Source organism: Melanostigma gelatinosum, assembly GCF_949748355.1.
Source record: "Melanostigma gelatinosum genome assembly, chromosome: 15".
Classification (NCBI taxonomy): Eukaryota; Metazoa; Chordata; class Actinopteri; order Perciformes; family Zoarcidae; genus Melanostigma; species Melanostigma gelatinosum.
In genome coordinates, this window is record NC_136648.1 from 6,750,242 (window position 1) to 6,777,855 (window position 27,614).

General features: G+C 41.7%; 2 protein-coding genes across 2 annotated transcripts in view; both read left to right on the forward strand.

Annotated features, from left to right (window-relative positions):
• Positions 1 to 883: 883 nt before the first annotated feature.
• On the forward strand, positions 884 to 7,729 carry atp6v0b (ATPase H+ transporting V0 subunit b). Its single transcript, XM_079284461.1, has 8 exons — positions 884 to 1,095; positions 1,936 to 1,984; positions 2,556 to 2,639; positions 3,411 to 3,488; positions 4,368 to 4,437; positions 4,622 to 4,673; positions 5,574 to 5,764; positions 6,003 to 7,729. The coding sequence occupies exons 1-8, from the start codon at positions 1,011 to 1,013 to the stop codon at positions 6,027 to 6,029; spliced, it is 636 nt and encodes a 211-aa protein (XP_079140587.1). The 5' UTR covers positions 884 to 1,010; the 3' UTR covers positions 6,030 to 7,729.
• Positions 7,730 to 20,861: 13,132 nt separating this feature from the next.
• Positions 20,862 to 27,614, forward strand: part of b4galt2 (UDP-Gal:betaGlcNAc beta 1,4- galactosyltransferase, polypeptide 2) — a gene marked incomplete at both ends in the record, with an annotated part of 107,286 nt that continues 100,533 nt past the window's right edge. Inside the window, one exon of the mRNA XM_079285005.1 lies at positions 20,862 to 21,267. Within this exon, the coding sequence (XP_079141131.1) occupies positions 20,862 to 21,267 (406 nt within the window). The remainder of the gene's footprint in view (positions 21,268 to 27,614) is intronic.

Consider the following 27,614-nt stretch of genomic DNA (forward strand, 5'->3'; position numbering starts at 1 on the left):
ATAAACTGAACACAACTGTTACAATGAATCAATCTGGACAAATATTTCCAAACTAATTACAATGAAAACAAGTGTGAGGATGTTTCACCATCAAGGCCACAGGAAGAGCAAATAATATCAGTGTCATCTGTTGTGTTTTGTTGGATGGTATCGATGGAGACGTTTCTCATATGTGACAACTCTTTCACCATGTTTGTAAGTAAGTTATACTTCAGTTTAACTAACTTAGTAAACTGAAGTAAGGTTATGATTTGATAATGGAGAATAATGCTTTTAATTTTCCTCGTAAGTCTGAGCTCACATTCTTATTTAACAATGTTAATTGCTCCCAAAAATATTACTGAGAAATTCCTTTGAATCAGTACAAAGTCCTACCAACATCTCTTGAAAATAGAGATAAAGAATAAATAATGTATTTGTGGGGTGATAAAAGGGGATTACATTCAAGCAGCCAATGCGATACTACTTACTTCCCTATGGAAATGTGGCAGTTTAACAGGGATTTATTGAACTAATGAATCTCTTTTAAATGTACTGTAGTCGTTATTTAACTAAAACTACAACAGTGACATCTAGCGTCTGTAACACGCACTGCAGGGAGCTCTCACTAGGACGTATTCGGTTATAATCATAGGCTGCCGCTATAATACTCACGTCTCTAAGGACTTGGCTGCATACCTTTTTTATTCTGTGTATAGTGCATTGTTAATCACAACCCGAGTTTTTGTTATTGTCTGTATTAACATAATAAGAATAAATAAACATGCACTGCAAAATCGCTTCACCAAGGTAAAGAAAAACTATAACCGAACGCAGCCCTCCGGTCTCCGGTCACATGCTAGGCAAGCTGGATCAGCTGACATCACCCAGCTTCTCCTATCGATGCTCTCGTCTTCTCCATCGACCGATAGCGTGTCTTAAAAACAGCATTATTTCGTTTTCTAAACGTCAAATTGTTAGATTGCAGCCGAGGATATCTCGCTGATCCCGTAGGTTAGACGGCCGGATAGATGCTGCTAGAGTGGATGATGAACGGACACGCTATTTTGTACACGGGGGTCACTTTGGCCTTCTGGAGCACCATACTAGTCGTCGGTAAGATTATATTTTTTCCTTTAAAAAAAATCAGAATATTGGAATTAATGAATTAAATCTTATATTTCCTACACTTCTGTAACAATGGCCGTGTAGTCAGTCGTTCGTTCTTCATGGAAAAGCGTGTTTTTTGAGTTTGACAGTTAGAATTTGGGATCTGGCTATATCCTGGGACACGAGGGTCTGCAGCTGTTTCCATTTTGTTTGCTAGCTACTATAGATAGGTTAAAAAATGGAGATACTGTTATTCATGCATACTAGTAATTCATTTATTAATTTATTAATATTTGTTGCTCAATATATTTCACATTTCAAGCGAACTCATCTTGCGTCAGAAGTCGCTATTTTAGTATTTATTGCTACTTAACGTTAAGCTAACGTCAGATAACAGCTAACCTCTGACAGCAAAACATTGTCGGAGGTTTAACCGTTGGACGAGAATGTTTGGGGTTTATTTTGACTAATGCTAGTTCCAGACTTATTTTGATGGGATCCTGGGTTGGTACTCATTCAGCATTTAACGTAATGTGACGTGGCTAAGCTAACGTTAGCTGGTTAGCTGTTCATGTAGCTTTAAAGCTACACAGCTGGCGGATTGGAAACTGTCCCAAACAGGAACTGCAGCAGTTTTCACGTGAGAGTGAGCTATCTCACCGAAGATCCATGACTTTAGCACATACATGTGACACTGTTTCACACACTGCTCATTATTAATGCAGTAACACACTGTACATGTCTGTACTAAAGGGCTGTCACTCACACATACACCAAGCTTACTTGTAAATATGCATCAGATTGACCTTTCTTTACGTTTGATATGATATCTTTTTGTTTCCATAGGTCTCTGCTACACCATATTTGACCTGGGATTCCGCTTCGATGTGGCATGGTAAGCAATCTTGGAATAAAGCTACTTTGTTAATTAATATAATTTGGGTAACTTTGGGATAAAACAATGTTTAATTGTGGACTCAAACACTGGCACGAATATGACTGCTCAAGCCATATTTGTCTTATTCTGCCATCTGTTAGAATTAGACGGTACAGGAAAATATACTCTGTTGATAGTCTTGCTTGATTTGTTAACTGATTTCTTTTAGTCACATCCAAGCAAAAATGCCAAACGTGTTTTGAACCACTAAAATGTGAAGATTTGTTGCCTTTATGTCACGTTCAATAGGCGATGATCAGGCAGAGTCTTCTAACCCTTCCTGACAGTATTCCCTTGCAGAACATTCAATGTTAAAATACACTGTTTACATTTACAGCCTCAAAACTACATTGGCTTTCCCTAGATCACACCATGCTGAGAATATCACTATAGTGCAATGCAACAAATACCAGTTTCAATCTGTTCAATATAGAAACAGTATTGCTTAAAACAAATGCGTTCACGTTTTGCTGCTTGTATACTTTTCCTTGTAAAGTGTAGTTCATCAGCTGTGCTTCTTTGACTGCAGGTTCCTCACAGAGACCTCTCCGTTCATGTGGGCCAATCTGGGCATTGGCTTGGCCATCTCTCTGTCTGTGGTGGGAGCAGCCTGGTGAGTACCTGACAAGGAGCACTGGTTACAGTGGTATGTCGGATGTGTGAGGCGGGTGTGGTGGTACGTGAAGGCCTAGAATGCAGCAGTGATTTCCTCTTTCTTGACGCACTCCAGAAAGTACATCATGTGGAACTGGAAAATGTTAGAATTGGCAACTTAGGAGTATTGTTTTGGATAATGTTGTGTTCCTTTTTTAGTGTCTGCAATTCACTGGTGAATCATAAACTAATATGGCGGTTATAACAAAACACATTTTATGAGCTATATTTATAACAATTGGCTTCAGAGTGGCTCTGACCAACTGAATGATGCATATACTCATGTCACCTTTATGTCTTCTGTTAAAAGTTGGACTGCAGAGGTGCAAACACTAGACATCTGTCCTTTTTTAAAGAACAGTTCGCAGAGACAAACAAAAGAAACTAGCCTAAAAAAAACAACAACGTCCACACCACTGAATCCCCATCAAGTGTTTGGTTATATGCCTGAATTACAAATTAAAAACATCTATGTATGTATATTTTTGCATGATATGTTTGGCTTTGCACTGCCATATTCACCCAGTAGTCTTTTGCTTGTGGATGAAAATAACTCTGATGAAACATGTAAAGCCGCCCCTAAATATGTGAAATCACAGGGTGTTCGCTTATGTGGAAACTAAAAAGTAAGTTTTGTTTTTGGTGCTGCTGCTTCTTAATCATTTCTCATCACCTGGTAATTTTGTGTCATGTTCTAAATGTTGTGCTGATTGTACTTTTTGTTTTCCAGGGGGATCTACATCACTGGCTCAAGCATCCTTGGTGGTGGAGTCAAAGCTCCACGAATCAAAACCAAGAATTTGGTTAGGTAGGCTCATTCAGCTCAGCTGCATAGTGTTATCGAGCTAAACACACTTAAAGATTGCTGCTCAACGAAGGTGGTTGAAATATCACATTTTTCATTTAATTTCTAACTTCACGTAGACTCCCAAAAATACACGAAATAGTTTGTGGATGTATTCCTCATGGGAGAACATAGCCAATTAAATATCAGAAATCCACATCAAAACATCTGTAAATCCCTCTCAAATGAGGACTGCAGCTGTGCAAGGCAAGTTTATTTGTATAGCACATTTCAACAAGGTAATTCAAAGTGCTTCACATAAAACCATTAAAAGCATCAAAACATAAGGCAAAAGAAAAGGAGATTCAAAAACAATTAAGAACATTCATTAAAACATTAAAAAACAGTGCAAGAAATAAAATGCAGTAGTAAAATGCAGGAAATTGATTAATATATGAATTGAACGTGGTTCAATTAAAGGCAGCAGCAAACAGAAAAGTCTTCAATCTTGATTTAAATGAGTTGAGGGTCTCAGCAGACCTGCAGCTTTCTGGGACTTTGTTCCAGATATGTGGAGCAGAAAAACTGAACGCTGCTTCTCCATGTTTAGTTCTGACTCTGGGAACAGATAGTAGACCGGTCCCAGACGACCTGAGGGGTCGGGATGGTTCATAAGGTAGCAGCAGATCAGAGATGTATTTTGGCCCTAAACCATTCAGTGCTTTGTAAACCAACAGCAGGATTTTAAAGTAAGTTCTTTGTTGGACAGGAAGCCAGTGCAAATATCTCAGAACTGGAGTGATGTGATCCACCCTCCTGTAGTGACTTGTGGGCACAAACTGCCACTTTTAAACACAAACACGTCTCTTACTACATTTCTGTTCTTTTTATTTCTCCCTTCAGCATCATCTTCTGTGAAGCTGTGGCGATCTACGGGATCATCATGGCCATTGTAATCAGCAACATGGCCGAGGTCAGCATTAAGCGTTTTTCTTGTCCATAATCAAGAACACTGTGCCGTTCTCCATTTTGCACTGCTAAAAAATGAAAGCATTTATAGATATGGAACAGAAAGCTTAATAACAAGTTTAATGATATCAACAACGGAGCAAGGATGTTTTCTTTTTTGGCTCTAAAAATAAGCTTTCATCTTCTAGAACTTCAGTGGAACAACCCCCGAGACCATCGGGGCAAGGAACTACCAAGCTGGTAAGAAAACTCACAAAAAGACAAAAGTATTCATTCCAAAGAATGTCAACGCCTTAAACCGGCAACAGGAATTCACTGAATATGACACAAATTGTAATATTCCAGGTGAATCTTTCTCTTTTTTTTTTTTTTTTTAAACGCATCAATTTAATTTAAATATTGATGCTTCCACCTTTAAACATGTTTTAATGTAACTGGTAGCAAGTTAAATACTCATAAACAATTCAAAATAAATATAGAATAGAAGAAAAATACAATAAATCTATGAAAAATGCTTTGAAAATAATATGTTAAAGGGACAATTCACCCCAAAATAAAAAAAATTAGTTTTATCTGCAGTGCTATTTATTTATTTTTGGCAGGAGTTGCTTGGTTTTTGAGATCTGGAAAGAGCTGGAAAGTGTCTCCCCGTGATAAACGGATAGAAAATGTGTCTATGTCACACGGATTGTGGTGCTCAAAGAGCCAAAATCATGACCTGGTTACTCAAGATAAACCATTGTTGTAAGCAGTTTCATATAAATAACTATGGTTTAAAGAAAATAGCTCCTACATGAAATATAGTCTCATTATATTGGAGAGATGGCAGACACCTACGCACTATATATCCAAAATTAGACCACTCGCACCAAGACGATGCCGATCTGATTAACAGCACTGCAGGTAAGAGGAAAAATATGTTTTTGGAGTGAACCGTCCCTTTAAGATAGTTGCAACATTCAGTCAAAGTAAGTATTAAATATGGATTGCTCACCTTATTAAAAGACTTCTAATGCACTTTGATAGATCTATTTATATATACATATTCCAGACCTCACAGGAAGTGAGATTTTCTGTTGCCAGTCCCTGCGTGGGTTGCACGCGGAGGTCTCTGACTCACTTGGTTTCCCGTCCTCTCAGGTTACTCCATGTTCGGAGCCGGCCTGACCGTTGGCTTCTCCAACCTCTTCTGTGGCATCTGCGTTGGCATCGTGGGCAGCGGAGCCGCGCTGGCAGACGCCCAGAACGCCAACCTCTTCGTGAAGATCCTCATTGTGGAAATCTTTGGCAGCGCTATCGGCCTGTTCGGTGTCATTGTAGCCATTCTGCAGGTGAATGAGACACGTCTTCACCAGCCGTCTTTTCCTTCTTTAGAGGAGATAACTACCCGTGGCATTTAGCTGCTACAGTGCTCGACAACAAAAGGCCTTTGTTTCAGACTTCTGAGAATTATCGTTGCAAGGACAGTAATTATTTCCACAAAGTTTTAGATGGATCTATATTGTGTAGTCGTGATGAGTTCTGTTTGAAATTGTAATAACTGGTTTCTTTTTTTTTTCCCTCCCTCAGACATCGAAAGTAAAGATGGGTGACTAGAAGATGCATTCACACGCTGAGAAGATAAAAAAAAAAAAAAAGACACTGCTGGAAAATAAGACGGATTATTGTGTAAATACATCGTAAATTATTTAAATGTCTCTATTTGCCTGGTATTGTTATTTTACCCATCATTTATGCAAGAGTGGTATGTGCACAGCCAGCTGTCTTTTCTTGAGAGAAACATGAATGTTGAATAAGAGAAGTGGAAAAAATCAAAAAAGATGGCAGTGTTCCCGGATTATAAATGATTGAACCTTCAGTTCAGTTTGATGAGTAGTACGAGCAGAATGTTCATGAATTTCCATTTGTTTCTTCACACCAGCCAGTCTGTAGTGTGAAGAGCTGTGAAGACAATGTGCCGCGCCATCAAATGGATCGAATCGCTCTCAAAGCGTACCGTTGGGTTCAGAGTCATGGGTTCTGACTTTCTTCTGACCACTCTGGGATAAACGATGAGTTTTAAAATGACACCGGAGAATTTGAAAATATTTCTGTGTGTGTGGGTGTCTGTTTGTATGCTGGACAAGTGATTTTTCTTTTTTTTCATGTGAAGCATGAGGGTGTTTGCCATTGTGTTCATTACTGTAGCCTGGTCTGTCAGTCATCTTTTTATTTTGCTAATAATAAGCACGTGGTCCTTAATCCACGCAGTGGCCCAAATACAGTATTCTCTAGGCCTCCCGCTGTAGAAGTGAGAGGATCTACGAAGTTTAGGATTGGAGTACTGATCTGGAATCACTAGTAAGGTCACTGGAGGGTTGGACGTGCTCTTTGGGAGGCCAGATAGAGTCGGATCACAGCAGCAGAGCTAAACACGTCATCCTGTCGTTCGTTCCCTTAGTTCCTCAAAGCGTCATGGAGCTCAGATATCGACATTTGAGACCAGTGAGCCTTCTGAACACAGCTGCCAGCCATAACGTCCTTGTTTACCCCCCCGAGTCTCCTTTATTTAGTTTGTTTTAACCTGGTTCCTCTTCAGTAGTTTCTACGAGGATGGGGGGCCCATGAAAGTGGGTTGTTCAGTGTTGACGAGACTGAAGCCAAAAGATTCTGGATATCCAAAATACTTTGTTTTGTTTGCAGATGTTTAAGGGACAGGAAAGGGATTTATTTTAGAGAGCAGCGCTGTTGCTAGTATTACCTTACACTCTATAGTTATGGGTAATATTCCCTGTAGCACTAAAGGTCTTTAGCGATAGTGCTTTTGTGTAGACTGGTCCTCTAACTTTGATTTGATGTAACCTCAGGTGGTCTGGCACGGAGAAAACTCAGATACATAATCAAACAACTTAATGGATGCAGGCTTTTTAAAACATCCTTATTTTACACAAATTCTGCAAATCCTCTGTTTTTATTAAACTGTCTTGTTTTGAATGTATGTCTTAACATGTTAGCTGTACAAATCTGCGTTCCAAATATTTTCTAACATTCCTTAAAGAAGCTTAACGTGTGTAAAGCCGAGATGTATTTGTGGGTAGAGTGCAATTTGAATGATAAAATTCCTTTGGCAAACCAGGCTCTGTACCAAACCCCAGGCTTTCAGTGAGTGTAGTTGGTACCGTGTGTGCATTATGTTGATGTGATTGTGATCAGAAAATAAACTCATTGTTTTTGACATTGTGTACGATGATAACAAAAACAGATCTTCCTTCTGGCGTCATAAATGTCCTTGAGAAAATAAAATTGTCCAATCAGGATCTTTGGTCCGTGTTTTTGATTTATATCCGTGTGTGTGTGATGTGGTTTTGTCGGTCCTATAAAGTGTCCAGTCAGCGTGTCTCTGATGGTCCTGATTCCTGCAGGGATTTCTTGCTTCCACTAGATGGAGCAGAGAACCACAACATCTGTCCCATCGATTTGAACTGTTGTACACTCAGAACACTCACCTGAGGAAACAATTAGGCTCACATCTGTTGTTATTCAACACAATAATAATGTGTTGACTTGTGTAGCTGCTAACCTTGTTTATTGTGTGCAATTGAATGAAACAGCATAGCATCAGTTTATAATTAACAAAGTTGATCTGATAATCATTATGGTTCTCACATATTATTGTGTTGCAGTTGACTGCTGAATATCTCACAATATCCAGTAATAAAGACCATGTTTGTGAATATCATTGTGATGCCACATTTTACATGAATGACTTATTAAAGAGAGCATACTGAATAAACAATCAACATAATCTAATAAACGAATTCAATAAAAAAAATGAACTAAAGGTGTCTTAGAAAGCATGTAACATCCATATTTAAAATAAAAATAAATGTCATTATTTAGATTTTTAATTAAGTTTAATTACCCTGATTTGTGAATATCATTGGGACACTATTATAAACAGAGCAAACGTGTTAATTAATTAAGACCATAATGATCAATTAGTCTGCTAATTGAGTAAAAGGGGGCAACCAAAAACTGTTCGAGAAAACCTTGGTTATCAGAGGTTACAAAAATAGACAATATCAGCTTAAAAAATGTAAGGAAGCCAGGTTTCTGTTTTTATTTGGACATTTGTATTTGAAATATTTCCGTACCACACTTTTTAACATCTGTTATCAAGTACAATACAAAATACAATGCATTGTCATTATTTCAAAGTAAAATCATTCCCTGTCTGTTTCGTTATAAAATGACCAGCTCCCTTTCTATCAGATGAGCAGAAAGAAAAAAGAAAAGAAAGAAATCGCATTTCTGGCCCACCCGGGCTTCCGTAGACAGCAGGAGCGAAGGGACCTGCTCGCTACCACAGCCTGAGAGCATCCTTTTCTCTTCGCTTTCATATCACCCTCACCAAAACACAGCGGGATGACGGGAAATCATGAGGATAGCATCTCTCCACTCACCGGATTGCGCTAGAATATCGTTACCGGGTACGTTAGCCGTTCGGCTAGCGTAATGCCGCACAACATGAGGCTTTCATCATGATGGAGAGCAGACATAATAGGCTGTCTGTGGAAACGAGAAGAATATAGTTGTCGCTTCCACGGCGAGCCGGGCTGAGCCTCGAGCTTTTAGTGCTTTTTTTCTTCTTTTTTTTTTACAAACATTTCTGGCAACAAAATGCTCTTTGACAGCTTTTTTGATTATTTTTGTCCCTCCTCCTCGGCTGATGTGAACGGAATCAGTGGTGCTCCAGTGAAGAAGATGCACAGATAAAAGTCCTCAAAGGTAGGCGCTCTGTCTGCTTCCTGGGATGCATTGTTTCAACCAGCATCGCATGCACGCTTTTCCTTTGTTTCCATCCAACCCTGCAACATTCTGCTTTTATTTATGCTTTGGATATTATGGGAAGATGGTCGCGTGCACTGCCCCCTAACCCGCTTTTGTTGTCATGCACATTTCCACGGAACTAGCTGCATCTTTACACCCGCCATACTCTGCTTCACCCAGCCTCCCTGCACTGTTCAGCTACTGTAAATGAACCATCTCAGCATACAGACTGCTCAGGGGAATATTCAGCCATGCAATTTAATTTAGAGCTTTTAAAGCTTTTTAAATTCCTCTTTTTTTTAGAACAGCTGTCGGAAATTGCTGCCACTATTCCCCCCCCCCCCCCCCCCCTCTATTTCAAAGAGAGGATGCAAAGTCTGTGGACAACAGCATCTCTCGTCTCATGGTCTGGTCACAGCACAGTAAGAGCAAAGTGTGCACAGCCAGCGTTACACTGGGAAATGAGAGAGAAGAGGAGGAGGCGGAGGAGGATGGGGGCTTCTCCATCATGAAGCTTAACTTAACCAGGCGTTTACACAGAAGCTCTGTACCTAGACCATAATCCAACCCGACATCGCTCTCATTTATGACACAGCATCTCTTTAGGGCTGTGGAGGATAAAGGAGCAAGTGAACTGGAACTACCGCGCTCTGTGATGTAACTAAGTTGTCCAGTGTACAGTGGCCTTTGGCATTTGCATTTTTGGTTTTTGTTTATGCTGTATTGTACAAACATTTTCTAGTCATTTGGCAATGTTTGGTATTTTAACTTGAAAATGGACATCTGGAAGCAAAAATTACTAGAATCATCTACTCAAAATAGGTTTGGTGCCTGCACAGTTAAAGACTTACATTCTTATGACATATTTCCCCATAACAATACAATCTGGAAGAAGGTTTCCCACTTGACAGAGCAATCTCAACTTCTGTAACAGCTTCTGTAAACCAGTTCAGAGGTGGTTATGGCGGTAGGCTGTGCACTTACAGGTGGCTTTGTCTTTGTTTTATTATTTTTTGTTTGTGTGCAGGTTGGATGGTTATGTGCCCTTAAAAAAGAGATCGTACTGCCGTCATACATGCTCTAATGCCGGCATGTCTAATGGTATTAGCATAACGTTGTGGTACTCGTCGTTCCTTTGGCTGTTAGCTGATAGGCAAACACACACTGTATAAAACACCAGAAGTGAGCGCATTCAGCTGTGTCACCACCAGGGGCCCGGTTAAGAGTAGTGAGTGAGGAGTCAGCAGGCAGTATAAAACAGGAAATACAAGGTTTTTAAAAAAAAGTGTAAGTCACCGCAAACACGAGAGATCCTTGAGCATGCAGCCATAACTTTGCTCCCCAAAATGCTACGGTTTGCTGCAGCAGAATGTGAGATTAGCCTTGGACAGACACGGAGGTGCACGCTCATTCGCGGATGCATGCCTGCACTGTACACATGCACACGTGCACACGATCCTCCTGGCAGAGGTAACGTGGCAAATGTTCAACTTATGAAGAGCTTGTGTGGAAATGTTCTCAGGGCTTTGATTACATTGTGAACATGAGGTCTGACTGAGAGTTTATGCATCTTTCTGTTAGGAAGAAATAACTTCGGACAGCCTGTAAAAATGTTTCTTTCTGCTTAAATGTTTCTTCCTGCGTGCTGTAGCGGGCTTGGGCGGAGCGTGTTGTGTCACTGTTGCAACCGAGTGTTTGGATCAGCTCTGTGTAAATACTATGATCAGCTCCTCCACAGTCACTTCTGCTCGGCTCAGTCCTGCACAGCTTGCTTTGATTTCTTTCCTTGTGCAGTTGGCCTGAACCAAAACGCTCGATGTTCATCACCTCGTCAGACAGGTTGGGATTCATTGTCACGTTTTAACCAACCCCGAGTAACCTCGGGGGCGAGTTAGGAGAGGACGACACGTGTGTGTTTGTATTCGTGCCTTTTGTTGTCTACGTTTGCTCACTTTTTCTTTTCTTCAGACTGAAGTAAAGGTCTAACTATCGGCTTCAGGTTATTCTTACAGTATTATTTTCACGCTTGGTGGACTTTCTCGCCTTTTATACTGGTTATTATACCGCGCCGCTTTCAATAACGGTTGCATATATTACCTCACTTGCTCTGAACGAACTCAAGAACGTCAACATTCAACGCATCCGTGGTTCCGAGAAACATACAACGCCAACATTTTTGGCCACTGGGCTGGTTCAATTTCTATTTTGCGCATTATTACACAATATGCATTGTTACATTATTACACAATATGCATTGTTACATTATTACACAATATGCTAACTGAATGCTACGCAAGTGAGCATCAGCAACAACATCAGTTTGATTGGCCCGATTTCTATTAGAATGTGAACAATGCTGATTTTTGGTTGACTTTTGTCAGACTCCCTGTTTCTAATTATTCCTGTTGCTCAGTTTGAAATTGCAACCTTGACGGCTAAAGATCATAAACCACGTTCCTGGTTTTGAATCCGGCCTTGCTCCATCGTTCCATTTTCCCTTTCTGCCTTGTTTCCTGCCATGTCTCCACTATCACAATTGCATCACAATGAGCGCCATCCATCCGCATGTGGAGCAGTGCTGTTGAAAGAAAGACTTTGACTTTTTGGGAAACGGTAGACAAGCTGTGATGCCAAGAAGTAGTCCCGCAGGTGACCCCCCTCGCTACAGACGAGCCCAACAGTTAGTTGCGAAATATTTCTTACCACTGTTTTCATTACAGGCCATACTAAATTCTCAATATTCAAATTACAAAGCAAACAATCTCTCAGTCTCACCATTTTAGTTTTGTCTTCAGCTCACCCCTCAGTCTACTTTTCTTTTCAACATAGCTACAGATAATGGGATGCATGTTGTTCTCTTTCTCACTTTGATAAATACTTAAACTCCAGCTATTCACCAATTGGCGTTACAAAAAGATAAAATAGCATCCAAGGACTCGGGTTTATGAATCCGATAGCCGTTGGAAGCACAATTGAACAGTCGTGGCCCTAAGCCTAATGTCCCACAGATGTTTTAAGCCCCCCCCCCTCATTTAAATAAAATGTCTTTAAAACCCCTCACCAAATCCTCATCTCACTCCCTCTCCCCGCAATCCCTTCTCTAGTGAAGCCTTCCTTCCGCCGAAGCACTTCATTTATTTCTTTGCTCCGTTGCCAAACGAGCAGCTGGATCAGAGAGCGAGGGAGATAAAGAGAAAGAGGAGAGAGAGTTCATGATGTTTCCACTGTAGTTTATGGATTAGCTACACGCGGGACTTTGTTGTATTTGCATGAGTGCAGCCTGCATGCTGACGTAATGCTGGTGGAGAATTCCTCGAAGAAAAAAGCCTCTCAGCCTCCCGACTTTCTGCGGAATTAATTGTTGGCATCCCTTCTGCGATGTCTCATTGATTTCATCTGTGTCTCGTCAATTTTGTCAAAACAAACGTACAAAAAGGGAGCGAGACTTTTGTTACAACAAAGCAGGGTGCACTTGTTCTTCAATGAGAGGGCGCAGAGAGGCAATGTGATATCAGACTTTTGAAAAAGTCCAACCTCCTTCAGATCACAGACGACTGAGAGGCAATTTAATATCCGAATGGGCAGAGCTGAGTAGAGAAGAGTTGAGCGCGCAGGAGGCTGGAGTTTTGTTCTGATTAGCTCGGCTTTTTACTCTCTTCTCTTCTGCCTCCCCATACTCGGCTCTTTCCCTCTTTTCCTCTTGGTTTTGGGAGTTTTGTCAAACACGATAATCAGATATCCCAATGATATCCCAATTGAAGCACAGCAGTTTACGTATTGTGGGGAATACAAAGACACAACACAGGCTTAGTGAGATGCTGCACTAACAGGTGGTAACATTGTAGCCATGCTATAGCAGCAGGATGGCAGTGTCGGTCGATCCAACAATTCGATCCAGAATAAAAACTCAAAGACGTTGCAGTCTAATTAGCAGAGGTCAGATGTGGTGGCATCGACCAATATCGTTTGGCTCGTTGAAAGTACAAGTTTTGAGAAGAAACACTGACACTCGTAGCATTTATTATTCATGGAATAAAATTGTTCCAGACACCAGCACCGCGAGAATAACTCCCAAAGACGTCAAACTGAAATGATGTCATGCTTATAAATTGACTTCTCTGGTCTATGGGAGAGGTACACACACATGTCATCGTCACGGCTTAAACGTTCATCATACAAACTGTCATAATCAACATTGTTGTTAGAGGGGTCCTGTTTAACAGTTTTACGGGACGCCAGACAGACACCAGCTTGGAGTTTTATGGCCGAACTCATGGATGTTAACGAGCTACGGATGATTCAATTTGCTGGCTACAGTTATCGTTGCAGCTGGGGAAATCAACATCCAGCGGCTAAAACGCTCACCTCCTTGTCAAGACAACAGGATATGGTTGTTCAATTCAATTATGATATGAAAATTGCACTCTTTCAAATTGAGATTTCAGGCAGATAGATGGATAGAAAACTGTACTCTTTGCCTTTCTCTCTGTGGTTCATACAATGGTTCAGTATGTTATATATTGTAATATATTGGCTATTTTCCAGATGCAGTCAAAAAAAGAATTGTATAGTAAAAGGGAGTAACAGGGCACAAACTAGTTCAAAACCCAAAGTTATTCAATTTATAATGATATAAAACAAGTCTTATGTTTGGTAATTTGCATGATTAATGGCGTATATTATTAATTGAAAAATCCCAATTTATTTTTTCTTCATTTGACATCTTGTATGTTAAGTTACTTCAGCTTCTGTGTCAGTTAAAAATGGCACAGATGGGATGGAGTTATTAGTCACTATTTTACTACTTTATTGCAAAATAAACTGGCCTCCCAAAATAGAAAATGTGTCGCACAAACATGTCAAGCAGAGTCATGCAATTAAAATGAAATGGCCGTTCGGACAGATTTCCAGGCTACTGTTGACCTTTTCATCTTTGTAGCAGTGTTGTAATAGAGACCACACGAACCGAGACCAAGTCCTGACCAAGAACAGAGAGTAGTGAGACCGAGGCGAGGCCAAGACTTTGATGAGACTGAGCCAAGCTGGACCAAGACCGATCTTCAGTACTACGACACTGCTATGTAGACTAAAGTTCCCCATGATTATCATTACTTGAAACCACTCTGAGCAGAGGTCTTATTCAGTAATTATGTTATTGATTAATTGATGTTAAATTCCACATATAATCCATAGAACAGCTGTAAACAGGTGTTTTCTTAATTTGATTGAGCATTTTGTCAAAGTTGCATCATGAAATATCTTTTTTTTTTCTGAGCACTCATCCAAATATATTCACGGCACATCAAAAAAACCACCAAATATTTACATTTGAGAAGATCAAACCAGCGTTTTCTTCTATTTTTTTCTTAAAAATCCAGCTAAATTGATTAGACGACGAATTGTTGCAGCTCTATTTTGAAGATGTGAGAATTTGGGAGCAAGATTTATCTGATATGTTTAACATGTGTATGAGCTGTGGTCGTACTACACGATGATATTATGTTGTAAGACGGACAAAAGTACAATATGACGGCACAGTATGTTGTATCGTTACCATCATGCTCTGCTTCTTAGTGACGTGACCCAGATCCTTCGTAATGACAGTGTGCTCTGTCTTTCTCTTGCAGTCTTTTTTTGTTGCAGTCAAATATGAAGACATATTACATTCACATTGTTTAAAACCTGCGTTAACAATTTGTGAAAGAATTCCTGTTCAGAGTTTGGTGATAATTCTCACTAGGTTCATCGCTAGTGGCACCGTTCACATACAAGTACTGATGTGATCTCCATTAGCATGAACATTATGTATTAAAGCCGCATTAACAGCTGGAGAAAGATAATACAAGTGGTCAGCAGTAAGCAGCTGTGAAAGCTGTACAGACAAAGTGAATCTCTACACAAGGATGGAAGTGGGAGTGTTATCTGTTGTCTTCCACATCAGTTGGTAAAGATGAGTATGTAAAATAAACAAAACAAGGTAGCCTGAGGGCTCCACTGGGAACATATGCTAAAGTTCTGCGAAAGGAACACTGAGATAGAGACTAAGGATGTAGTGTGTGTGTGTGTGTGTGTGTGTGTGTGTGTGTGTGTGTGTGTGTAGCATCTCTCAGTGCTGCTGGGAAAGAGCAGCCTTCTGCTCTTGCATTAAACCTTATTACGAATGATCAATGACGATGCTACTGACAGGAAAATCAAGGCCCGTGTTCTCATATTCTTCGTTCTTTTGACGAGCTCTCTGATACTAAATAGATAGAAATACATTATGTGGAGGAGTCGACCTCAGGCAGTACAACTGTATTACTTAACATTCAAACAGCCCATCTTCAATTCATCCCTCTGCAGTCAAAGATTGATGTTTCCGTTTTTTTGCATCTACACCTGATTCTCAGCTTTCTCTCGATCCTAATGCTCAGCCTCCATCATTTCATCCCTCTTTGATCTTCTGCCATGTGCATCAAGCGGGGTGAGCACGTTGTTTGTGTGCTGCTCTGTACCTCACCCTGGAGCCACACTAAAACCTCCTTGCAGAAATTGTTAAAAGGTCATTTTTTGAGTGAAGGTAATACTGCGTTGGATGGTCGCTGTGTTGCTGTGAAGCGTTATGTTACCTGGCTGAGACTCACCTGGGAGGAGGGCGGGCCTGACGCAGTTCGAGGTGTGAGAACAGCTGCGAGAACAGGTGGAGATCGTAAAGAAACAATAGAATGTGTTGGAGGAAAACCAGAGGAGTTTTTCCATTATGATTACACAACATCAGACTTATCTGGAATCAACCAAAACAAATACCTAACTGCAGTAAAAGTCATTGATGGCTTTTATACAAAGATGCTGATTCCATCTGCACTGCTTTTAAAAGTTTCATGAATTAAAGAAAATGAAAAAGTCTGTCACTGTATGCCTGTAATAGATAATGTTGACCCTTTGGCCCTGCTTGTACTGCATCTAAAGCTGAACGCAACCCACGCGTGTTCCAGTGGAGCCGAGCAGCGCTTAACAGCGGAGGATTAAAAGTCTCTCGAGCAGCTCTCGGCCTGAACTTTAAATGAAACCATCTGACCAGCGGAGGAGACTGGCATGATTCCTCCAGTCATTGGGATTTATAAAAGCATAAAATCCTGTGTGTGGCAGACATTGCTGCTCAGCAACACGACGTATTGAGTTGTGCCTTCACATTAAAAGCACCCGAGTTCAGCCACAGACCATCTCTCCTTCCAGCATATGCTCGCTCTCGACTCGATGAATTATGTACCCTCACAAACTACCAGTCTGGCCACCCGTCTGGCAACCAATTAAAATTTTAAGATACAGATGTTGTCGACGTTCTGCGAGCTTTAGTTGGCACTTGATCTGAATGCACTTTTTGATACGTGTGTGTGCGAGAGTGTGTTCAGTCTGAAAGTGAGGCATCCGTTACATTTATGTGACAAGAACAGGAATTATTAAACAAGTACAGTGTCTTAAAGAGGTCCTTTTAAAGCCTGCGGATGTTCATGTGCCAGCTGAGGTGTGTCAGCCGATACACTGCAGCCTAACGCCTGGACTTGGCTGACTGCACTTCGTGACAGATTGGGTTTGAACAGATGCACACTGTCACTGGATCATGTTAGGGCTGCACAGTTTATCGTATCGAATCTCAATATGGCCGACTCGCAGTATTTGTTAAAGGCCAAATGTGTGTCAAAATACCATTTTATTATTAAATAATGTTCGACAGACTTAAAGACACATCTTTGTTTGGTGCTGATCCCAGCAAAAAATCTCACTATAACTCGCATCATTTAAATCTTTTTTATATTTTCATTTTTCTCATTTTCATGGAAAACATTAACATTTCCTCCAATGTCACAAACCATATTGCAATATCAGCCAAAATAACTGCAGATCCGTATTTTTTCTAAATTGTTCGTCAACACGTGTTGTGTCCTTCGAGTTAATCTTACGTCTGTGTATCCTCTGTGTCGCGTTTCAGGGCTAAAAAGCTGTAAAGTTCCACTCATGACAGGAATTCCTCTGCTGTACATGTGTGACTCAGGTCTGTGAGGGCCACACAGCCTGAAACCACAGGACTATAACTCAGCCCCGCAGTGTTATTAAAATGTAAATTTCAGGGCTGCACCATAAAGGATGAAATAAAATAAAAAGTTTAACATTCAGAAGAGCTTTTTTTAAAGAAAAGAAGCACATTTTCAGATCAATAATAAGATACTAAATGAAGACAAACAAAAAAGAGAACATTCAGATTTTACATTTGGAAGACACGGATCTATTCAAGTTCTTCGGACTCTGGCTTCGAGAGATCTCAAACATTAGTTTTCATTGCCGTATTTATGCCTACTTTATTTTCTCTTGACCATAAAAATAACATTTCATCCTACAGATGGCAAGTTGCATGAATGCATGTCACCCACTGGTGGTCGGGTTTTTTTTTGTTGAATTGTAATAGCTTCTTTTTTTTTAAATAGGTAATGAATGCAAACCCTGGTGTCACCTCTTGATCCCACTAGCTCAGTTTGACCATATCCTCTTTCACGGTCTCTCCCTTGCAGTATTATAATTAATCCCCAACCCATGGAACAATGAGGTAGCACGGTTGTTAACCTCCGTGATGGAGGGGGCTGCCCTTCCTGTAGCTTCACATAGATATTAGTGAGCCCACTGCCCTCTGTGGTAGAGGAAACACCCAAATCCTTATGAATTTCAGATATTGGTCATATTGGGACTTACCTCTGTTGAAACTCGGCAAGTATTGTGTCCTTGTTTGGTTTAAGTTGGTTTCAGTTGTACCTTTTTAGCCACATTCTTAATCGTTTTTGTTTATAATCTTTGATTTCAGTTTGGGTTAGGTTCAGTCTCATGTAGAAACTGAATGGAGATGAGGATTCAATGTGGGTTTCCATCGGCTGTTCAAAAAAAAGAGTTTCAGGGATCCTTGAATAAGCTCCATAATGGGTCTCATCTCGTTGGTCCATGACGTACAAGCTTCAAAGACTTCACAGACTCATTCCTGACTTTGTTGGTGACATTTACATATGAAGTTACACAATCCCAGTGAGATGTCCCAGAGAGAGAGAGAAAGGAACTAAAGGGAGACGGGAGCAAGTGAAAGACAAGAGATTTCCTCTGCACTGTTTTTATCGTCTTTTTGTTTCGGTCCGCTGACCTTTTTCAAGACCAAAAAAAACCAACAAAATCCCAAGATAGCACTTGTTGCCTTGAGGAAAGTCAGTTGAGTGAAATGTCAACAAATCAGGAGGCAGAGGTGCAGATGGATTCAGTCCTCCTGGGCTTCGTTTCCATACCTCACATGTGAGGAAAAAGCACTTGACGTGTGTTGTATCGACGTTGATCTCTGATGAGAACATGTGCAGCCGGTCATCCGGAGCAAAACAGAAGTGCCGCGCTGCACCATCACTGCCACATGGTTCGACACCTGTCGCACACCGAGGGCAACCCCCTCTTGTCCCCGGAGCTCTGTAGTTGAAGCAGAAAATGGGACAAGGCTCCTCTCTCTGTCTGTCTGTCTGTGTGACTGACTGATTATCCGTCCGACTGCCTCGCTACATGTCATGAATTCACCCCTGATGCATTAAACGCCTGTTTAGTCACGAAGAGGCAACACGGCCGGGAAATAAATGCTGACCTGCACAAGCATTACGGTGCGACGTCCCTGGAAGCAGAAATCCATCTCATCAAGTTGTACACACACACACACACACACACACACACACACACACAGTCTTGGCAGTCTCAACTTTGCTGCCCACAGACAAAAGAGAGATCCAGCGGAGAGGCAGTAAAGTTTCTTGGACCGGCAGTGGGTCAGTAACTGAACTTATATTTCAACTTTCTGCACTTTGCCTCAAGAAGCAACATAGAAACTCACCCAACCAGTCGAGCTCAGATCCTAGTTAATGCTGCATTTTACCTCATTGGATTGAGATGTTATTTGACAGTTAGTAAAATTCGATTTTTTTCTATTTCAGTCAGAAGCTTTCTGATCACAGAATAAGTAAAGCGAGCTGTGAATCAGACTATTAATAATGCCAGCTTTTGGCAGTTGACGGTATCAAATACTTGGTGCTACAAACTTCTGTTGGTACCAAAAGAGATTAGAAGTTTGATACCAAATTCCATTCAACGGTATTTTGCCAAACGTACCGGCTGAGCGGTACGTTTGATGTGGCAACAAAATGACCAGAAGTAGAATAAATCATTAAAAGGCAAAGTATTTTTGCAAATATCTTACATTTGCCACATTTCAGGGATTTTCCACGGTAAAAGCATTCATTATCCTCTTCCAAGAACCAGAATCTGTATTTTAACACCTCTTTCTTACTCCCTGACTCTGTTGGTTTTTATGAGAAAGTCTGGTGTCGGTCAGTGTTTTCATCGTCTGCTTCAAGCTCATCTTCTTATTTTCCCTCATTGATTTGAAAAGACATAAAGCTACAATAAGCACTGCCTGTGGGAAAGCTCTAAGTGTCTAAGTGCCCCCCCCCCCCCCCCCCCGTTTCTCTCCCCTGCTCATGTGTTCACTGGATTGTGTATTCCCTCTTGCCGTCTCTTTCCATCATAAAATGCTTTTCAAACCACTTGACTGGAAAATTGACTGTGTATGTCAATTCGGCTAAAAAGCCCCATTCAGAGCTGCTTGTTTGTCGTTTCTGTTGATGCGTTCGCATTTGGTTCCGTTTCTGTCAAACGTGTACTTCTTTTTCTACCGAGAGTGAACTTCAGAATGTTTTTAGCTGCTCTTCAACCGGGCATATCGAATGAGAACAAAGACACTAAATACTCATGAAATGCCAGATGAAGAGCAACAATGTCGGGTTGGATTCTTAACAGTGAAGTCACTGTATTCAGTGAATATGCACAGCTATGATTAAAGGCACTTCACCTGCATTGGTTTAAGTAAGCAGTTAAAACATTAACAGCACACAGCCATCCTTTGACACACAAACATTTGATGAATTCGTGTCATTAAATTGTATTTAACGTCATTTAAATGCTTCCTCCGAATTTATTCTTTGTCTTTTATTTCCCTTTAGGTGCCGGAGGCTTTCATGGCCCAAGATGTCCAGAAACGAGGACAAAGTGAGTCTGACTGACCTGATGCCACAAGAAGAGGACGTCTGGACTGAAGGATCAATCGAAGGTTTGAGCATTAGTCGGTGGACTAATTGGTCGTCGTTGGACTAATTGGACAGGCTTTAACATGTGGACACCACATGGCTGCAGCAGCTTCTTGACACTGGGATAGTGACTAACCCAACATGTGATCACATGTCCATATCAGTGAAGATTGATCTGATATCGGGGCCTTATGGCTTAGATTAGTACTTATGGGCTATATCTACAGTCCAGCCAGTTTGTGATTGACTTCCTGGACTATCTCACTCAGGGATTGAGGCTGATTACAACATTTTAGTGCGTTTGTCATGCTGGGAATCTGGGGACGCACCAGAAACAAGCTGGCGACTCAGACTTTAGGTGCAGCCGCCTGCGTGGCCTCCCTATCCTCATGAATGACCCCACGATCCCTGTAGAAGTCAGATAGTCGGGTATCAGCTCACCACATGTGCTTATCAGAGATCTAATAGCAGCCGTCGAGATGAACACATGTCTGTAGCCGCGCCGCGCCAGCGTTGTCGGGGCTGGCGGTCATCTTCCTCGGCCATGACCCGGCTGATGTTGGGCCGGACTCTGGAGCGCATCTGTAAAGGCGTGCTGCTGCTCTGCCTGCTCCACTTCCTCATCATGATGATCCTGTACTTCGATGTCTACTCGCAGCGCTTCGACCTCTTCAGCCGCTTCAACAACGGCCGTAACGGATCCAGGACTAACGTCAGCGGGGCAGCAGGGAGCGGGCACCACTACTACTACTACAACCTCTCCAGGCCCAACGCGACGCAAGCCAGCTACCTGGCCACAGGGGAGCAGCTGGTGCCGAGTGTGCAGCCCGAGACCAATCAGACGCCTTCTCCCAAACCGCTGCCGCCGTGCCCCGAGAACCCGCCCGGCCTCGGTGAGTATTAACGTCCTCCAAAAAGTAACGTAGACGAAAGCTACAGTAGCTCGAGTCACAACAGTCACACAAACTGTGATGAGTATACAGTATGTGCACCTGTCGCAGTTTACCAAACTGTCGTGACTCCGCGTGGTTCCCGATTTTAGGAGTGGATTTTATGCGACGCTAACTAGCCAGCAGTCTGCAGGTGTCGGGGCGTGGTCTTGTCGAAACAGAAACGGCAGGTGAAGCAGATGTTTGCAGACTTCTCCGCTCCTTTCTGTGGTGAAGCTGATCATGAAAGCAGGACAGTCCACAGCTGTATGGGACAACAAGCTGTCCTGCTTCTGCGCTGTGCTGTAAACTCATTACAACAGTTTTTGGATGTGCATGAATGAGCTTGAAAATGTGACTTTTCTATTTTAATAATTTGACATCTTGCTTAATCACCTTTTCCTGATGAGCAATAGGTTTGTCCAGCCGGCTTGTTGTTGTGGCCCGTGCACACTTTATGTCCGATAACGGAGGATTTGCAGATCATTGATCAGCGGAGATGAGCCCTTGATCGGCCTCAAAGCTGGAGCGTACTGTTTTATATTCAGTAAATAAATGCATCTTCAGTCTAATTCCAATTAGCGGGAGAGCAAGTGTAGCCGTAATTTCGTTTTTCCCCGTGTCAGCCGGCAACATAAAATGGATTTAATGTCAACGATTTACACTGTGCTATTTGAACCTCATAGAATCACAGCGGGGCTATGAGCAGAGGTTCATGCACACACACAGAGCAGCACACGCACACACACAGAGCGCTACACACCTTTCTTTTGTGCTTTTCATTTTTATTGAATGAACACCCAAGTTGAAATAACTAAGATGCTAAGAGATGTTTGCAGGTGTCCTGTGTCGAAAGTGTCGATGTTTCATCGTGGTCGGCAGTTTTTCTTCCAAACTTATTTATTCTGTGTTTCAGCGTTTGCTTGAAAACATACATTGAAGTCGGTCCTGGTCACGTTTGAGAGAGTTTTAACATTTATTTTGGGTAAATTAATTGTTGAATTAGTCGCAAATTAAACAAAGAATCTGTAGAATAATCGATGAATTTCTCGTTCGATTAATCGATTGTAAATTAATTGTTGTAGCTGCAGCCCTGTAGGCGCTGGCTCAGCCGCTGAAACAGTGAGAGCCTCGTGGAGGCAATCCCTCAATCATAGACATGTTCCTCTGCACACTGATACACACCTACACACACACACACACCTCATTATCATATGTCAACCCAACAAATCAGAGGTTGATTGAGTCACACTAAGCCTCTGGTTTACTAAATCTATAATTACATAGTGGACACACACACACACACACACACACACACAGGCGCCACAGCTCCCTGTCATGAATACGCACAGATAATAGAGCTCGGGAAAGAGGAACTAATTCCTGCTGTTTTTGTTTGACTGATCCTGATACCAATGAGGACGGAAGAAAAGCTGCTACATTGTGTTGTCTTCTAATGGAGGAAACATGGTGCAAGTACACAGCTGGCGTACTTCTCACAGATGTCTACGTTAGCTCTGATGCTTAATGAGTGAAAGCAAATAAATAAACGCTGTTACAGTTTTATAATTGCTGTTCTGTGATTGCAGCTTTCCCCCTTCACTTTTTGCTCAGGTGTGTCGTGTTGTCGTGACTTGTCGGGCAGCTTGGACTGAGTCAGGAGTCGCTGATATCGTTGACCTGAACGCCTTGCAAATGAGCCACATTTGATTTGACACACATCTTTGATGATGTATTGATTTCTTTTCACACTATTCCTTTTTTCTTTCGTATCCTGCCTGTTGTTGCTGCAGGTAGTAGTTGATGTAACAGATTCATCTTCCTTATGTCAGATAACGGCATTCTGCTGACGCAATGACAATACGTTTCTTATTTTCTTCCACCTGTTCCATCAGTAAATTTGTTTTTTATAAACTCAATCCCTCGTGAGCGCCATTGTGGCATGTCAACATTTTTCACTTCTTTCTTTTTTTAAACTTATTGCTTTTCTCATTTGATAATGAGGTTTGTAACGCGCTTTAGAATTGGGAGTGGGAGATACAGCCGTCAGGTATATTTGTCTGAAGCTGAGGTTCGCTGATTCCATTATTTGGTCTGGAATTGGCTGTCACTGACTCTGGATTTGGCATTCACACCAGACACAGGTGCACTCTTGTAGCTTATCTCTGCCTGCTCTCTGTGATGGAGTGGCTGTCTGGGGAGGGGGGGGGGGCTGTAATGAGCAGGAAGGCAGAGAAAAGACTGAGCGGCTCTGTTGTTCAGTCACAGGTGCAGAGAAAGAGAGAGGGAGATCTAATGGAGGGTGGTATGGTGGTTGGTGTATGAAGTGAGACGGACAGAGAGGCGGGATGGAGAGAAGGAAGGAACGGCAGGTGGAGAGGTGAGGGGATGTCGTGGGAAAAGAGAGGGACCTTGGATGGGCACACACACACACACACACAGAGAGCAAGAGAGAGCGAGAGAGAGAGAGAGAGAGAGAGAGAGAGAGAGAGAGAGAGAGAGAGAGAGAGAGAGAAACAAACAAACAAGCCCTTGGCTGTCCCAGAACACCAGCTGACAGGTGCTCCCTGTATGAGTGGCTAGCTTCCACAGTTTATATCCTGGCTGTGTGTGTGTGTGTGTGTGTGTGTGTGTGTGTGTGTGTGTGTGTGTGTGTGTGTGTGTGTGTGTGTGTGTGTGAGACCTGGCATGCGTGATATGCAAATCAGCTGTTTCTCAAAAAAAAAGGAAAGATATTTCAACCCTGTCTCTGAGAGAGTAGTTGGTCAATCAGTCATTCTTCTGAACATTTATTATTTCAATTTGTTGTTTTTTTTAAGCAAAATGCCCAAAACTCCTTTGGTTCCAGCTCCTCAAATGTGAATATTTGCTCGTATTCTTTATATTCTAAAACAATAAACTGCATGGGACTGAACATGCAATTTAAATACATGAGACTTTACACGAACTGTTTTATTTCATGGACAAAACAATTCATCTGCAAATCTTTTGACAATGACAATAACAATTAGAGCGCAGATCCAGTTTTTGTTTCTGCTTAGTTGGGTAGAGATCGCTTTGAGAGGAAGCGCAGGGTGGAGAGAGGATGACGTACAGTAAGGACACATACTGGATAAATGCTGCACGTGCTCTACCGGGTGAGCTGCTGCAGATATATTGTCAGCAGAAAAATGAAATACATTGGCAGTGAACATTTCACTGCTTCGTATCGCCGGATACGCGATCAGGTTATCCTCATTATGTAGAAACATTTTTTTTATGAGATTGGAGGAGGTTGGTAAATTGATTTTGGGGTCTTTTTTCATACAAAAATAGAGACAAATAAGAAAGTATTTCTGTCTTTATATTGGTGTATATTTATATGAATACTGTACTGCCCTCTTTTTTCCCTTGAGTTTCATCACTGACCTGTTAAGGAAACCTTACCTGAGATTCATGTGACGTGTGACCAGCCTCAAATACAAAGTAGGTGCCGCATTCCAGTCTTCTTTGGATGATGACACGAGCTTTAATGCGTTCGGTTTTGATCTGTGAGTTTTTAATAATCAATGTTCTCCTTTGTAGCTGGTGTACGCGCAGACGTCCGTGTATGTGTCTTTGTGTGTGTGAATTACTCTCATGCCTGAACCCTATTATTTATTATTCCTATTAATCACTTCTTCCTACACACATTACATGTGGATGCTTGAGCACTCACACACACACACACACACACACACACACACACACACATAAGCACACACACACACACACACACACACAAGCACGCAGCTCAGTGGGAGGCTAAACACTATTTCCCAGGCCTTGTTTTAATTGGATGCTCTACAGGGGTTTTCTCATTTAGAATTAACCGTCTTCTTACATTGTACAGAATTACGGATGTTAGACTCGGAGCAGGATGTACCTCAGCCGTCCTCATCAGGCAAGACATGAATCTAATGACTGAACGGAAAGAAATACTTTGTCGATTACCTGTCGATTTTTTTCACCTGAATTATCTCCATGGCATGCGTTACCGTAGTGCTACACTGCAGAAAAATAGTCCATTTTGGAGTTCCTCATTCTCGTCCAGGTGGCTACAAGTAAAGCAGAGCAGCCCGAACAGCCCTTCATGGTCGATCAGGCGGAGGATGTCATTGCTTCGTGTGTCTGCGTTTTCCTGTCCCGGACACACTGTATGAGGAGTACTGCTACCTATTTACATATGACGGGCTGTTCTAAGCTAACGGAAGCACAACCATGCTTAGCTTGAGGTGATAATACACCAATGAAAACATAGTTATGAATATTATTTCCCATTTCTGCCAATAAATCCCCCTACATCCTAAACACTCAGTCCCCTAAATCCTTTTAAAAATTAGGATTTGTAAGGCGAGGCAAGTTTATTTGTATAGCATATTTCAAGGCAATTCAAAGTGCTTCACATCAAACCATTAAAAACATCAAAACACAATGCAAAAGAAAAGGAGATTTCCTTTTTTTTCGAAACATTATCTCCTCAACAACATTCTCCACTCTCTTCATTTAGAACCTGAATATAAAGAATGTAAAGAATATAATCTGTGCTTTCATCCAGTGAAATATGAGCTGGAGCTCCTTTTCAAAAGGTGAAACCAGACGTCCTCTGTCCGGGCCACTGTGCTGTTGCATCAACTGTCCCAGCGGCCCGGTGACGTGTGTGGCAGAAGGCAGAATTAGATCTTCGCCAATGCCGTGTGGATCCAGGAAATGTGATATGAGGCTAGAGAGGACACCTTCAGGGCTCGTTTAAAGAGGCCGCTCGCTGCCTGAGTGAAGTCGATTGTTTGGTTTGCGTCTGTGGACGATGAAGAACGTCTAAAGGCCGAGAGACGCAGCACAGAACAAAATCGATCATTAAACCCCGGTGACTACTTGCTGATTATGCGTAGGACGCTGTATGTTGAATGATTTCCATACATCATATCATGTCCAGTATGTGCGAGACCAGAATGAATGCAAGTTAATGGCACTTCCGCGTTGGCTGCCTGGTATGTTTACATGCCATTTGCTTCTTCTTTGACCGTACTCGTATGGACACTAATGGCCAAACTCAAAGGTGTCACCAATGGGAAAACAAATTAAATTACTGTATTCTTTAATTCCCATATTATTTAAATGTTTGAAAAATCATTTTTAGCAGAGAACCAGATATTCCTCCTTTTTTGCTGCTATGCTTCCACTGGGCCAATTCGAGGCTGCTGGCTGATGCTAAAAAATGTGCAACAGCCACCAAGGGACACATGAAATGAACGTTATCGTTTTCTGTGTGGCTGCGTCACAGTCGTGTGATTGCTTGTAGTTTGAGACACATTTGCAAAGATTCATACATAGGTGCATATTCTGAATATCCTGTTTTGTTGTTTGTCCACTTGCCTGTGTGTGTGTGTGTATCCTAAATGTTTGGCTAGCACTGTACGTGTATGTCTGCACCCTCTCACATTATACTGTATGCTGCGTGTTTGCAGTCTTGACGGGGTAATAAAATGCCTCCTCTCATCTCGGTTCTCCCGGTTCAGCGTGACTATTAAGATGTGTGTGCTGTAACAAGCAAGCTCTCCAAATGATAAATGACAAAACACACACACACACACACACACACACACACACACACACACACACACACACACACACACACTGCCTCCCCACTGCTGTCATCCGGCAAAACACTCTCTCACATGCACACACATACACTACTCTCTCGCGCTTTCACTCTTATTTTTTTCTCACCTGCCTCAGTTTCATTTTCTTACACCGTTTTTTTTCTCACACACGTTGACGGGTTCAGACAAAAAGGAAGTGGGAAGACGAGATGGAGAAAAGATTTTGAGGGAACGAAATTCAGCTACTGTGCTTTCCTCAGTGTAAACACTGGAGGAAACAAACAGATAACAACATTTCACAAACAAATGAAAAGACTAGAAACGCAGCCGCAGTGACTGTAGAATGGGACGGACATTTCCATAGATAGTATCTTTGTGGCAGCACGCAGTGACGGCAACACAGAGTCTGGCTTGTCTGTTGGCAATTTCCAACTCATTCATGCAGTACATCATCCAGATAGTTTTAGAAATAATTTTACTGTGTTATATTTTCACCTTGTGTGTCTGTGTGTGTGTCGTCGTGGCACAATGTGGTCCTGGAAACACGCTGCGATCGAAGAAGTCTTTTCTTCTTCAGGAAGGTTCCTGAATGAGTAAAATGACCCGTGAGTATCTCATGACAAGAGCTGGTCGAATTCCCTAAATGCTCCAATGCTTCCTTTCTTATCTCCTTAAGCAAAGGATGCATCG